The sequence below is a fragment of the Paroedura picta genome, chromosome 1, assembly GCF_049243985.1.
Source record: "Paroedura picta isolate Pp20150507F chromosome 1, Ppicta_v3.0, whole genome shotgun sequence".
Classification (NCBI taxonomy): domain Eukaryota; kingdom Metazoa; phylum Chordata; class Lepidosauria; order Squamata; family Gekkonidae; genus Paroedura; species Paroedura picta.
In genome coordinates, this window is record NC_135369.1 from 63,108,288 (window position 1) to 63,122,395 (window position 14,108).

General features: G+C 40.6%; 1 protein-coding gene across 11 annotated transcripts in view; it reads right to left on the reverse strand.

Moving 5' to 3' along the window:
- The window catches only part of CDC42BPA (CDC42 binding protein kinase alpha), a 196,078-nt gene that overhangs the window by 52,840 nt on the left and 129,130 nt on the right, over nt 1-14,108 (reverse strand). For 7 of the 11 annotated variants that reach the window (XM_077340912.1, XM_077340904.1, XM_077340925.1 and 4 more), the window contains exons 18-22: nt 13,682-13,787; nt 12,138-12,286; nt 9,200-9,291; nt 2,488-2,564; nt 138-188 (exon numbers count right to left, since the gene is read on the reverse strand). In XM_077340912.1, the coding sequence (XP_077197027.1) occupies nt 138-188; nt 2,488-2,564; nt 9,200-9,291; nt 12,138-12,286; nt 13,682-13,787 (475 nt within the window). The remainder of the gene's footprint in view (nt 1-137; nt 189-2,487; nt 2,565-9,199; nt 9,292-12,137; nt 12,287-13,681; nt 13,788-14,108) is intronic. The other 4 variants (XM_077340929.1, XM_077340915.1, XM_077340924.1 and 1 more) reach the window with 1 other exon arrangement.

Genomic DNA, 14,108 nt, shown 5'->3' on the forward strand with positions numbered 1-14,108 from the left:
ATAAATGTTCCATAGACTTGCATGCTTATGATGGTGCAAGCTTGTTAAAGTGACTGCATTACTATCTTAATTTGCTGAACTAATTCACAATTTGCTTTTTAATGAGCAGTTTGCTAGTTCTGAGGTGAAAGACTTACGTCATCCATAAAATCAATCAATGAGGATGATGAAGAAGAAGAAAGGGAATCCTATTTTAACAAACAGCAACAAAGGAACAGAAACAGATAGATGAAACCTGCTTTATGACAATACTACAACTGATAAATCAAATCAAGAAAGATTTCAAAGGAATGCCAGAAAAATTTTTAGTAGAATATTATCACTGATTATTATTTTTATCATATCAAAAGGTTAGTCCCAGATAGTGCTTTTGCCCTTCTGTTTTGCTTTCTTTTTTCTCCATTCAACACAGATACCGTAATAATATAAGGAAGTTAAAAATTAACTGGACAATTATCACTTAGTCATTAAAGTATCTACGTTGCATTATGCTTTAGGTATTGAGGCCTTGATTGGCTGAACTTGATTGACTGACATGTATTGACTCCACTGATGGAGATTTATTGGCTAAACCATAGATATCCCAGCTGGTCAAATAAAAATGCAACATTGTTAACTGTTAAAATACATCAGGACAACACGCTGTATGGAGGAGAAAAAAGATGCAGAGACTCTGGTCAAAAGAAAGGCTGGATAAAGGGAGTAAGGATACTTGCAGAATAACAACTGCTAAGATATGGGATTGAATAAAAACTTTCCCCTTTGTAAGGAGAATGTCATTTCTACTAAAGCAAGAGGAAATAACAATATCCTTCATCAGACCAACACAATACATCCCATGACATTCCCAAGGATGGACTGGAGTATGTTTAAGAACAGGTTTTTTTGGGGTGGGTGCATACTGCAATAAGAAGAGTAATGTGCAAAATATCTGCTCCATGGGTCCACCAAGTCCATGAGGATGCTAAGGCAAAGTCTTAGACAAAAGCAGGAACTGGACAGGCTGTACCCTATTGATAACATAAAGGATTCAAGGCTGGAGAACACAGGAGAGCTAAGTCAACTGCCTAGATTCCAAGCGAAAGCCTGTACATTTGCATTACTGATATAGGCAATCCTAAAGACATGAAAAGTAAGAAGGAAGGGGAAGAAATGGGAGCCGAATGTCTCATACTGATTCAACTAACGAGACAAACTAATGAGATATTTACCGGACACTGGGAATTTGCATGGAAAGGTGGCTGTAGACTGCTAGTGAGAAAGTACCAAGTCAAACAACCTTTCTCAGATAGCTCTATTCTAAACATTTCTTTGGTTCCCCAACCTCTCCTCTATCTTCATCTCATGGTACCATCAACCCAGTTTGCTATCTCATTTTATTTTCACTTGACCTCTTTCTTTCAGGTATATCTTATTTCTTTGAGTCGTATTAGAAACATTACTAATTCATTTAAATATATAAAGAAACATGGCTCAGAGCACAAGGAAAATCTCTCTCTTTTGCTTTCTCTTTTACCCTAACCAAAGAGAACACATTCCTATTTTTTAGGTCAAGCACTTGTTCTTGTTCATGTATCTGAACAACTGATATGCATGTGGTTGTTCACCTCTGTATGCTCATTCTTGTCTGTTTACTCCTAACATCTTGTTGCCCTTCTCTTCCATGTAAGATGTCTTGTTTGAGAAACAACCAAATACGTCTAACAAAGGCAGTGAATCCCTTAAATAGGGGGACACAAGTAGGGGCCCACAAGGACTCACTGGAGGGGATGTCATTTCCCCTCGAAATTTTCACATGCTAAAGCAGTTCAGAAGAAAAATAACCTTGAGATGAGACTGGCAGACCCACGGAGTATGTGCTACCTAATACTAATTTTAACTTCTAACATTTATGTAACCAAATCCTGTTGAATATTTTGCTGATAATAGTGCAAGTTGAAAATAGTGTTTGAAGTAAGATCTGATCTTAACCATTTTACATAATAGGGAGCTTGCCAAGAAAAGCAACGGGTCATGATGTTTTTTCTACTCATTTTGGTTCTCTATCAGAATCAGATATTTTGTCTTAAGGATATATTTCATCAGTAAAATGACAAAAAGTAGAAGGAAAGAAATCATTTGAAAAGTAAGAAGGAAGGAATCATTTGGAGTTTAATCCTTGCTACAGGCTTGAAGAAAACAATCAGTTCACAAAGGGTTTGGAATTACAAAGTTCCTGTAAACAAATGTATAGAAATAAAACAATAAAAGCTACTAAAAAGGAAAATATCAATATTTATAATATCTTCCATTTTATACTAATCAAGGAACTTTTAACTGCAAGGAAAAGAGAAAAACAAATGGCACATTTCTTATGGCACATCTATGTTATTAATCTTGTTTGTGATATATCAGTGTCAAATTTGATTAAACTTTGCAATAATGATGGCAAGCCAGATATGCACATGATAGATGTTAACACACACATGCACTTAGCTGTGTACTTACTTCAAATTGATCCAGAGCAGAGGTAGGAGCATTCAAAAATGCCAAGAAAGAATTCTGTGAGTCTTGGTGCTTTACACCTAGAAAACAGCAGCAAGTATTTTAAGCTACAGAACATGGACAACTGACTTCTCACTTCTGTTATCACTTCAAAACCCAAGGACTTCCTCCTCAGCTCAGTAAAAGGAGACACATTTGTTTAAAAAGGAAGAGGACACCTTTAGGATCACCGCAGCCATTCCTACAGTCTTCCAGCCAAGGGCTTTTAAAGCACTACACACTGGTAAAGAAAAGAACCATTCCAAAATCAATTTCCATGCAGCCCAGGCTCCTTAAACTTTGGTTGCCAATACCAGAGGATGAGAAAAGGCATTATCAGTGAAAACACAGCAGATTCTCTCCCTCTCTCTGGAGGTCTACAACATGAAGGGTACTTGTTTTAGCTTCATAGATGAGGCACATAGTTGATTCACATGACATCATAAATGATATCTAGTTAGCACCGCAGTCCCTTTTAAAAGACTATCCTTGAGTTGCTGAAAAAGAAAGAACCAATTTCTGAGAGTAGCCTAAAGGTTTGTATGCTTTACACTTGACCACCAGAATCATTTAGGATGTATTAGAATTCTTCAGCTAAACATTGCCAGTAGTATGTGTAGGGAACTGTATCTTTTGAGAGTGCAGCTTTCAGCACATCAATTATAGGAGAAATGTTCACCTTGACATTAGCAAAAGAAAAAATTAATCCTGAGAATGAGTATATTGATTTTGGGAGACTTATCATATTTTACAAAAACAGAACAGAGAGGAAAACAGATTCCTGCTTGAAGGCATATAGAGGCTAATATTTGAGGAAAGAAGGAATATCCTTATCTATTAAGTAAGCCACACTAGGAAAGTTTACCTCCCTCCACGGTGTTCTCTAAAATGAGACATAATTGCTCAGCTGGAGTTAAGTGCCAGTTAGAAATTTATTTTGTTTGGGATCTAACCAGGTAAAGAAAGTGGGTAGGTTCTACTTTCTTTCTTTTTTTTCTGGTGATGCAGAAGAAAAAGGAAAACTTGAAGCAGGCAGGCAGGCAGGCAGGCAGGCAGGCAGGCAGGCAGGCAGGCAGGCAGGCAGGCAGGCAGGCAGGCAGGCAGGCAGGCAGGCAGGCAGAAAGAAAGAAAGAAAGAAAGAAAGAAAGAAAGAAAGAAAGAAAGAAAGAAAGAAAGAAAGAAAGAAAGAAAGAAAGAAAGAAAGAAAGAAAGAAAGCAAGCAAGCAAGCAAGCAAGCAAGCAAGCCATGGGTCAGAATCAATCGAGACGAGCCTACAGAACAGGGCTAGGAGCCTGTACAAATTTCAACAAGACTGAAGAGGGGTGATGCTAGCAGTAAGTCCAGCAGACGTCAGCTGGTAAAGCTGCAGAAAGAGGTAGGTTGAGCCTTATGACAGCTGCCCCCTTTATATCACGGTAATAATGTTTCAGAAATAACACTTCATCTTTAACCGCTCCTGCAGTATTAAATAAAAGGGTAAGGCCACCTGGGGAGGAGTTAGGGCGGGCCCTGTCCAGGATAAAAACTCAGAGGGCCCAATCAGGAGCCACAAAGCGAGTGTCCATCCAGGGCCAAGCAGCCAATGGGGAGGCGCGCAAAGCGCCTTCCTATTGGCCCCTCACCAGGACAGACCAAAATTCCATTCACCCAGCCCAGTCTGGCTGCCAGTCTGCTCCTGACCACCGCAGGGAGAGGAGGTCAGCAGGACTGCCAAGGGTGATGAGAACAGAGGCTGTGCCTGCCCTTTTCGCCCCAAGGCTGTCCTAACTGTCAAGTCCAACTGTAAATTGCCTCAGAACCCTGACAGAGCTGGCAGGAGGCTGCAGAGTGCTCCCCCCCCCCCTCCAGGCCTGCTGCGAAGGAGCCTCTGACAGGCCCTGACTGAGGGGAGGGAGGCCTTTCCACGAGCAATGCAGGGGAGCCTGAGGGCCTTCCTTTTGAGGGGGGGGACTTTCCCCTTCTGCCAAACAGTTGGCTGACAGGGAGGCCACAGAAAAGCCCCTTCTCACTTAAAAAAACTGCTCTGCCCGGAGGTTTGACACAGCCAAGCCATGTGTCTTTCTTCTTTGCAACTCTCTGCAGATTTGAGGCCACTGCACAGTGTTATTCTGCTGAGGAAACTGGCTCTTTTGTCTCCTGTTTCATCTGCACAACAACCCTGTGCAGTAGGCCTCAAGTCTTTCAATTCAACAACAACCTGTTGGGGAGCCTTAAATGTTTCTTCTCTACCACAACCCTGTCCAAAGTAGCCCTTTCTGCCTGGGGAGCTGATCTTTATTCTCTGCAGGTGAACTGTAATTCCAGGAGCTCTCCAGGTCACACCTGTGGGTTGGCTACCCCTGGGTTGGAAATATTCCTGGAGGTTTGGAGGTGGGACTTCAAAATCATACAATGCCTCAGAGTCCAGCCTTCAAATTAGCCATTTTTGCCTGCAATTGGTAGGGAGTGGTGCAGGAGTGTCCCTCCTGGCCTATGGGTTATGGCCAGCCCTTACCAACAACTGTTTGTATTCTGGGGCACAGACAGGCAGACCAGCATCAGTTCTGTGAGTCTGGAAAGTGCAGGAAGATCTAAATAAATATTTACAGCTTGAAACTGTAAATAGAGAACAAGTAAATGTCTGGAGACACATAGTAACTGAAATGACTTATTGGCCTGGCAAATAACCTTGGCCTGGCAAATTAAAAAAAACAGTATAAAAAACCTTACTAAGGTCATGACTGCTGTGCACAGAGAGTCTTCCTCTTAGGGTTGCCAGCTTCCCTGTGAGGCTCGCTACCCCACCTCCCTCATGTGGAGTCTGCTATGGGGAGAGAAAGGGAAGACAATTGGAAAATGCTTTGAGACACCTGAGGCCTGCTGGGTCACTGTGGCCCATTCCCAGTTCTATCAGATCTCTCACAACCCCACATACCTCACAGGTTGACTATTGTGGAGAGACGAATGGAAAAGGTGTTTGTAAACCACTTTGAGACTCCTTTGGGTAGTAAGCAATAGGGTACAAAAATCCATTCTTCTAAGGAGCAACCATGAAATAAGCATGTGGGCACATAACATTTTACCAAAAGTGAAAACATGGGAGACAGAAGGAACAGGGTGGACACCTGTGTACTGTGACTACCCCATGTGTATTAGGGCCTAGGGGCATTTCGGTGAATGTGGCCTAATTCACACAAGAAGGGAAATGACGCAGAACTGGAAGGAATTGGTTGCCATGTAATCTTCACCTAAGAAGAGTCTCCAGTCTGATTTTCCCTTCACATATCTGAGGACATGGCTCTGGAAAGCTCATCTGTAACCACTATGCCAAAATTCCCAAAGGTCAGTCCTCTCCCACACTCAACGAACATTCCACACTACAGGATCTTGACACCCATATCTTAACACTCATACCCTCATTTGCCACCATGCCACCACAACCTCCCACACAACACACACATTCAACCCCATGCCCTTAAAGACTGGACAACTCCTCCCCTTCTTCTTCCCACTGCCAAGCTCTAGCGCCCGTTGTATTCTTGGATACAACGGGCTTTGCCCCTAGTTTTAAAATAAAGACAAAATCTTTTTCATACATGCCCATATAGAGAACACAGGAAAAGTCATAACTGAAAAAAATGTTATAAAGGTCTATATTCAGTAGCAGTTCCACTTTAATACACCTTAGTGCAATGTTAAAATGGCATGCTGAATAAACTATTTGTATTCCACTTGTTGAAACCATTAAAGTAAAATGTATATATCATCTTATATGATCAACAATGTCCTTTCCTGTATTTTCATGACATTCTTGGACCAGCAGAATTTATATAAGGCTACAGGACAAATGGTAGAATAGATTTCATGTGTGTCAGAAAAGTTATGACATATAGCATGCACCTGGCCTCCTGGGAGTGTTTTACCCATTTTTTTGATTCAGGGCTGAGCTAACTATTACATTAAGCATCCAACAGATGAGAACTTACTTCATTTATATCATGCCTGTTCCCCCAATGGGGACGCAAGGTGGCTTACTTGGTTCCCATCTCCTCATTTTTATTCTCATAACAACCCAAGTGAGATAGGTTAGGCAATGTTGTGTGTGACTATCCCAAGGTAAACCAGCAAGCTTCCATGGCACAATGGGGATTTGAACCTGGGTTTCTGAGATCCTAGTCAGACACTCTAACCCAGGCTTGGAAGGGTTTCCTTAATGGGAGGGAGTTAATTTTTAATATATTTTTAAAATTTGTTAAACATTTATCAGGTGATATGACCATATGGTCAAAGATAGGACTGGAGGGGGTGGGAAGGGGACAAGCCCCGAGTGGGTGTGTTCACAACTATGCTTCCCAAGCATATTCGAGATAATCACAACAGTTCTTGGGTTTCTCGAAGCCTAAAGAGTGTTTCAGGGGTTTCTCAAGGGTAAAAAAGTTGAGAAGGCTGAACCCCTACCCCTGTGTATTACAGAAGTATGTCCCAAAAGCAAAAGCGCACACTTCACCCTTTTAATCTAGGACTGTCCAAAAAGAGATGTATATAACCTATGTTAAAACAGGTATGACTAGTGTGCACAACTGCCTTTCATCCTGGCCATTTCTTACAGGGGAAGGCATATCCTATAGAGATTCAAAAGCTATTATAGCTAGGGTTAAATCACACTCAGACTAATGTAACTTCTTCACAAGATAAAAGAAGTGGATATTTAGCTTCAGGGTTTTTAATACAGATGCATTAGTAAATCAATTATCTTTAAACAATCTTCAAGAATAGCTCTAGGCAGACTGATGTCAACATCTATATATTTTAGCTTCTCAAATGTTACCCAAAGGATTGTTTCAAGCCTCATTTTTTTCCACTGCTCTGTTACTGAACAACATTCCTCATATGTACAAGATGGATCATCTAATCTCAACAGCACTCTTCTTGGAAAACAATTTCCATTTAAAGTGACTCAGTCTGATACAATTACATAAAAAAGAATGTAGCTGAATCTTATTCATAATGAACAGGTTTTAACCTTTAGTTTTATTATAGGTATCTGGGTGCAACTTGCATATATAAAATCTAGAATGCAGATTCAATACATAAAAACTAGAAATACACTTGTATATGACTTTGGTTTAAATCCTAGGTACATTTAGGGAATCAGTCCTAATGCTTTTAATGGGATTTACTTTTGAGTAGACATGCTTAGGTTTGCGCTGTTTGTAAAAGAATGCCATAAAAATTAGAATTGTTTATTAAATAAATACAATTAGAGTTGTTCATCTTAACGGTTATTAAATAACTTTATAGCAATTTATTAAATAAATAAAAGAAAAAATTGCAGCTTTTCCCTCTCAACCCAATAATTTGAAATTAAGATTTCTGAAACTGGTCCAGGTTCCCATGCAGTTCCTGATACTATGTTTACAGAGAGCCAATTGCCCACAAGTATTCTCCCAAAGGTGGTTATTTATAGACTTTATGTCTGCTTTTTAAATTATCCTATACAACTAGAGAAGGTGCCCACTTCATCAAAGCTAAATGAAGAAATGCTATTGTTAAAGGGATAACTCCCTATATACTCTGAGTTTGTTGTAAATATACCCATACATTAACAGTTTCACATCATAATAATTTATCAAAAGTACTAAATGCATATTTAAAAGACCAAAAGAAATTGTACAACAAATCACTCATGAAGGCATAACGAGAATTCTGCACTAGTCCACACAATTCACCTCAAAAATTGTCAACGTGTAAACTCACTGATCTATGATTATATAATTTTCCAGAACCATACCAATGAAGAAAGGAGAGTGATAATACTACAGGAAGCTATCCACAATAGAACAATATCAATTTACTATTCTAAAATGTACATCTTAACTCTGCAAAGGTAAAAGGTAAAGGTATCCCCTGTGCAAGCACCGGGTCATGTCTGACCCTTGGGGTGACGCCCTCTAGCGTTTTCATGGCAGACTCTATACGGGGTGGTTTGCTAGCGCCTTCCCCAGTCATTACTGTTTACCCCCCAGCAAGCTGGGTACTCATTTTACCGACCTCGGAAGGATGGAAGGCTGAGTCAACCTTGAGCCGGCTGCTGGGATCGAACTCCCAGCCTCATGGGCAGAGCTTTCAGACTGCGTGTCTGCTGCCTTACCACTCTGCGCCACGAGAGGCTCTATTAACTCTGCAAAAATGAAAGAATATAGCTGAAAAAACCCACAGTCACTTGGGAGGAGGTCCATCAACTCCATATGATTATTTTGAAGCTTACAATTATTAAGCATGACAAGAGCCATCATTTTAACCATGGATAACATTCTGTGTTTGAGAGCTCATTCATCGTTATGGTCAGTCAATATGCACCTGAAAAAACTACTAGCATATAAATGTTTATGGAAAAGTACAGTGATCACAGCTAAGTGCTATATAGAAGATTCAGAACAAATAAAACAGGATTAGAACAAACACCTCTTGTTTCAAGTGTACCAAGAGAACCCAAGATAAATGTGCTCCTATATTTCTATAACAGCTTTGGGTACATCTTATCATACATGAGCTATGTTGACACTTTTAAGAGCCAGCATTTTCAGAATATGAATTCTTACAACATGCTGTAAGAGGACATTCTTACTTGATAAGATATACCCATCACTGCAGGGCAGATTATGCCTTTGTTTATTTGGATACCAATTTCCATACCCTTTTCTGATCTCAGTTCTTCTGTCTCTTTTTTCAGTCTCTCTATTTCTGCCAACAGCTCAGAGTTCTTCTTGTCAGATTCCTGTAGTTTACTTCAAAACAAACAAGAATAAAACAAAGGTTTACATTTAATAAGGCCCACAGTACCTGGACACATGTTGAACATTATTTGTTCAACTGTTCAACATTATTTGCACTGTTCAACGAAGACCATAACCAGTTGACAAAAATGCATGAAATAAAATTTGGAGGACAACTGTACTATTACAAGCAGGTTTTGACAAATAATACATTTTGGCACCTACAGAAACGATCAATCTGTGCTAGTCGTTCTCACCATTACCGACACTATTATTTTACTTGTTCACTCATGGATTCCTCAGAATCTAGATGATGTTTCTCCCTTAAGCACTGCATTTTCGTGTTGTCACTGTTTAAGAGCTCATAATGATTTATTTAGCTTCTCTATCTTTTCAAGTGTCACCTGGTTTAGTGCTATCAAGCCTAGTACAGAAGAATAGTCTCAAATGGGTAGCTGTGCTGGTCTGAAGTAGCACAATAAAATCAGAATTCAGTAGCACCTTTAAGACCAGCAAAGATTTATTCAGGGCATAAGCTTTTGAGCTTCCTGACAAAGAGTGCTTGCACTCGAAATCTCATGCCCTGAATAAGGTGCCACTGGACTCTGATTTTATTGTGCTAGTACAGAAGAGTTGTTCATAACTCAACTTTCCTGAATATTTTCACCATTAGTTTAATATGTCCCCATCTCCAACTGGAGGAGAATGTTTTGGAGATTTCACCAGTGTCCTTGTCTTTATTTCAAGAAGTTAAAATATCAATTTCTATACCAGTGATTACGCACACAGTACCATTTTGAAGAGGGGGGGGGTCTTCTTAAATCCTGCTCCCATACCCGTCATGCCTTTCCCCAAACATAATCATTATTTATATTTATTTTATTTGCTGATTTTCTAGACTGCCCCTCCCTGCAAGCAGGCTTGGGGTGGTTTAAAACATATATGTTATATACAATCCATGATAAAATCACAAAACCATATTAAAACTTTAAAAGCTTGATTGGTGTGCTTCGTCCTGTAATGTTAACAGTGGAGTTGACCCAGAGGTGAAAGGAGAGAGGCCCCTAGATATTATTGGTTGTGCTAGCTGGTAACTTGTTCTGGCCTTAACCAAACTTCTGGGGGAAGAGCAAGAAGAGCAAGAACTTCTGCTTGAAAAAGAAGTGTTGGTTTTTATATCCTGCTTTTTTCTACCAGGAGTCTCAAAGCAGCTTACAATAACCTTCCCTTCCTGTCCCCACAACAGGCACCCTGTGAGGTAGGTGGGGCTGAGAGAGCCCTGATGTTAACTGCTCTGTGAGAGCAGGGCTATCAGGGCTGTGATGAGCCCAAGATCACCCAGCTGGCTGCATGTGGATCGCCAGATTGGAAGCTGCAGCTTTTAATCACTACACCAGGCTGGCTCTCTTTGAAGGCCCTGAGGAACTTAGGTCATTCAGTAAGGGCTGGGGTCTTGGTTGACAGCTCATTTCACCAGGCTGAGGCCAAAGCCAAGAAGGCCCTAGCCCTGGTCGAGGCCAGATGCATGTCTTTTGGGCCACGGACCACCAATATATTGGCTTTTGACAATTTTAATGTCTGGAGGCATAGTGGGTGAGATGGTCCCTTAGATAAGCAGGACCCAGATTGCATATTGCCTTGAAGGTTAAAACCGAAAGTTTAAACCTAATCCAGAATTCGACCAGCAACCAATGCAGCTGTTAAGAGGGTAGGTCATATATGGGTCCTCCACAGTGTCCCAGCAAGGACCCGGGCAGCTGCACTCTGTACCAGCTGCAGTTTCCAGGTCAAGGCTAAGGGCAGATGTGCATAGACTGAGTTACAGTAATCTAGCCTGGAGGTAATCGTCACATGGATAACTTTGGCTCGGTTGCTACTAGTAGCTTCACCTGGCGCAGATGGAAAATTACCTGATGTACCTGATGTACTATATTCACTCTGTCAAGGCAGGGGAGACATGTTTCCTCTTCTGGCCCTTTCTGCCCTAGCCATAGGACCTCTATCTTCTTTGGATTGAGCTTCAAGACACTCTGCTGGAGTCATTCCCTCACAACCTCTGGGGACCTGGCCATTGAATTCAGGAGTGTATCTAGTCAGCCACTCATTAGCAGACAGAGCTGGGTGTCATCTGCATATTGGTGGCATCTTAGCGCATGCCTCCAAACCATTTGACCCAGAGGGTGCATAAAGATGTTAAATAACATCGGGGAGAGAACCGCACCCTGAGGTACCCCAAAAGGGAGGTCATAGCACCTTAATCTTGGAGGAAGAAGACTAGCCATTGTAAGGCGAATCCCCGTATCTCCATGGCAATGAGGTGGCAAGATAACAGCTTGTGATATACAAAGTCTAATGCTGCCATGAAGTCTAACAACACAAGTAGTGCTGGCCTGCCTTGGTCCACCAGGGTGATTAAGGCCATTTCCACCCTATGGCCGGTCAGAAACCTGAGTGGAATGGGTCCAGAACTGATGCTTCATCCAGGAGCACAGAGATCATAAAGGAAAGTTATGAGGGTCAGCTGGTTTTTGTTCACAATCAGCTTTCTTCTCAGCATCAGATGCACCAGATACATTCCCATACACCAGACTCTACTGCCTCACCCTGTGTTAAACTGCTCTTTCCCACTCCTTTGTGGTCCCCCCCCCGCAAGCTCTTTAAATGAGTCACTTTTTTTGTTACCATGTGTGGACTACAGGTTGCATAATTGCCACCGTTTATGGCTGAGAGCGACTATAACATCAGCAAAGTCCTCTTGCTCATCTAAATTGTTCTAAAAAGTTTGCAAGTATTATTCTTCTTGCTCATCTAACTTGTTCTAAAATGTTTGCAGGTATATTAGAATAAATTAACTTTACCATTCTGTTGCAATATTACAAGCTTTAACTTTATTCAGTTCTTCTTGAATTGCTTGTTTGGCTCGTATTTCTGCATCCAAGGCTGACTGTAGTTCTAATCTTGCAGACATATCTAGTTTTGCAAAGCGGCGCATCTTCCAGGGCATGTCCTAAAAACAAAAAACAATTTATTTTCAGTTTAGTCATTTGTTGCACATAAGTCTCTCTTGGGGAGTTCTGACGATTATCCAAATAAATTATTCTCTTTGTTTTTAAGTAAACAAACACACACTGCTGTCCTATAGTTTTACATGCATTAGTAATTTAGTGAAATAGATGGATTATATCATAGGTTAAATTAAAACACGATTTTTCACAGGAGGACTAAATACTTCAATTTTGATGATGATAAGACTATTGGCAGTCTAATAGGAAAACTGTCTTAACAAATGGCATGGAACTACTGAACCTGAACCTCAAATAGAATAAATTATGACCCATAGCAACAAAATCTTTATAGAAAAGGTCCAGTGTGGGAAATGCTCATTGGAAACAAGACAAGTGAAGCAAAAATGTCCTATATGTTCACAAATATCTCTAAAAATGGCACACTGAGACATACTGAAAGCCAGGAATCATAGCCACAATTTTTTGCATACGATTAGATTATGCTGCCATGCTGACCAAGCCACGTGTCTAGAGCTTGGAGGCAGAACAATGTGTTAGGTGTAGTTCCAGGAGTCTATTAACAGACATGGTTAATGGGGGTACAATTTCAAAGGGAAGACAGGCTTGATAGGAGAGGTGCTGTAGCTGAAACGAAAGGGACACTGATATGTTTTCTCTAGATTCAACGTGTTATTCAAACCCAAGGTGAAATCAGGTACTAGTCCCCAGTTTCATTTGTAAAGCTCAATGCATGTTGGCTCTTTCTTACAAACAGGTATACACATACAAGTAGGATGGGTGTGTGTTCCCTGTGACATGTGAATGGGGCTTCTGTCTTCTGGTGTTGTTGGCAGTTTTAAAAAATACTGTGGCATATATCAGTGTGGTGGTCAGAGATTTGGATCAGATCTAGGAGACCAAAATTCAAATCCCCACTTTCCCATTGAAGCTTTCTGAGTGACCGTGGGCAAGTAACATACTCTCAGGCTAACCCACCTCACAGGGATTTGTCAGGGTACAATGAAGGACAGGAGAAGGATATAAGCCATGGCGGAGAAAAGCAGTGTACAAACAAATAAACAGATAAATAAATGGTAGTTTTCTGTAGCAGCACAGCATATCTCTCCTCCTGGCATCCCATGACTTTATAGCTCCATTGACTGCATTTGATAAAATAAAAGAAGCCGATTAAATGGAGCACTGACCTAATCATGATCCAACCTCGGGTAGCAGAGATGCATAACTTAGTGTTCCTGACCAAATGCTGATGTAATTATTATGCCACAATCCTGTAATGTTTTTTTAATGGCAAGATACTAAAGTAAGGAATGATCTATTTGACAGCACGACAAATCCTAGCGCCAGAGACTTTAGGATGCAGCAAATCAATTTCTTACTGTTGCTCTTGCACCTAAACTGGAGTTCCTCAGGGCCTCTAGTTCTTCAGTCATCTTGGAGGCCAAAGCTTGAAGATAGCCTCGAGCATCCTTTTCATCACTCACCCTAGCCATGCAATGAAAGAAAAAGACAGAAGAATTATAGTAAAAACACAGGGGGAAAGGTTTTGTCTAATTATTAAATTAAATATTTTGAAAAACGTAATACATTTATGACATCAGGGTACTTTTAGGAATGAGGACAGAAAGCAATATTACAATTTTATCTTCTTCAATATGACTGGAGTTGTTTTAAATTATTTATTTATTTTATTTATTTATTAATATTTATATACCGCCCTCCCCGAAGGCTCAGAGCGGTTAGTCGTGCGGTTGTCTAGCATTTTTCTGGGTTGGTTTCATTTTCAAAGCTGCTACAAGCATTGCT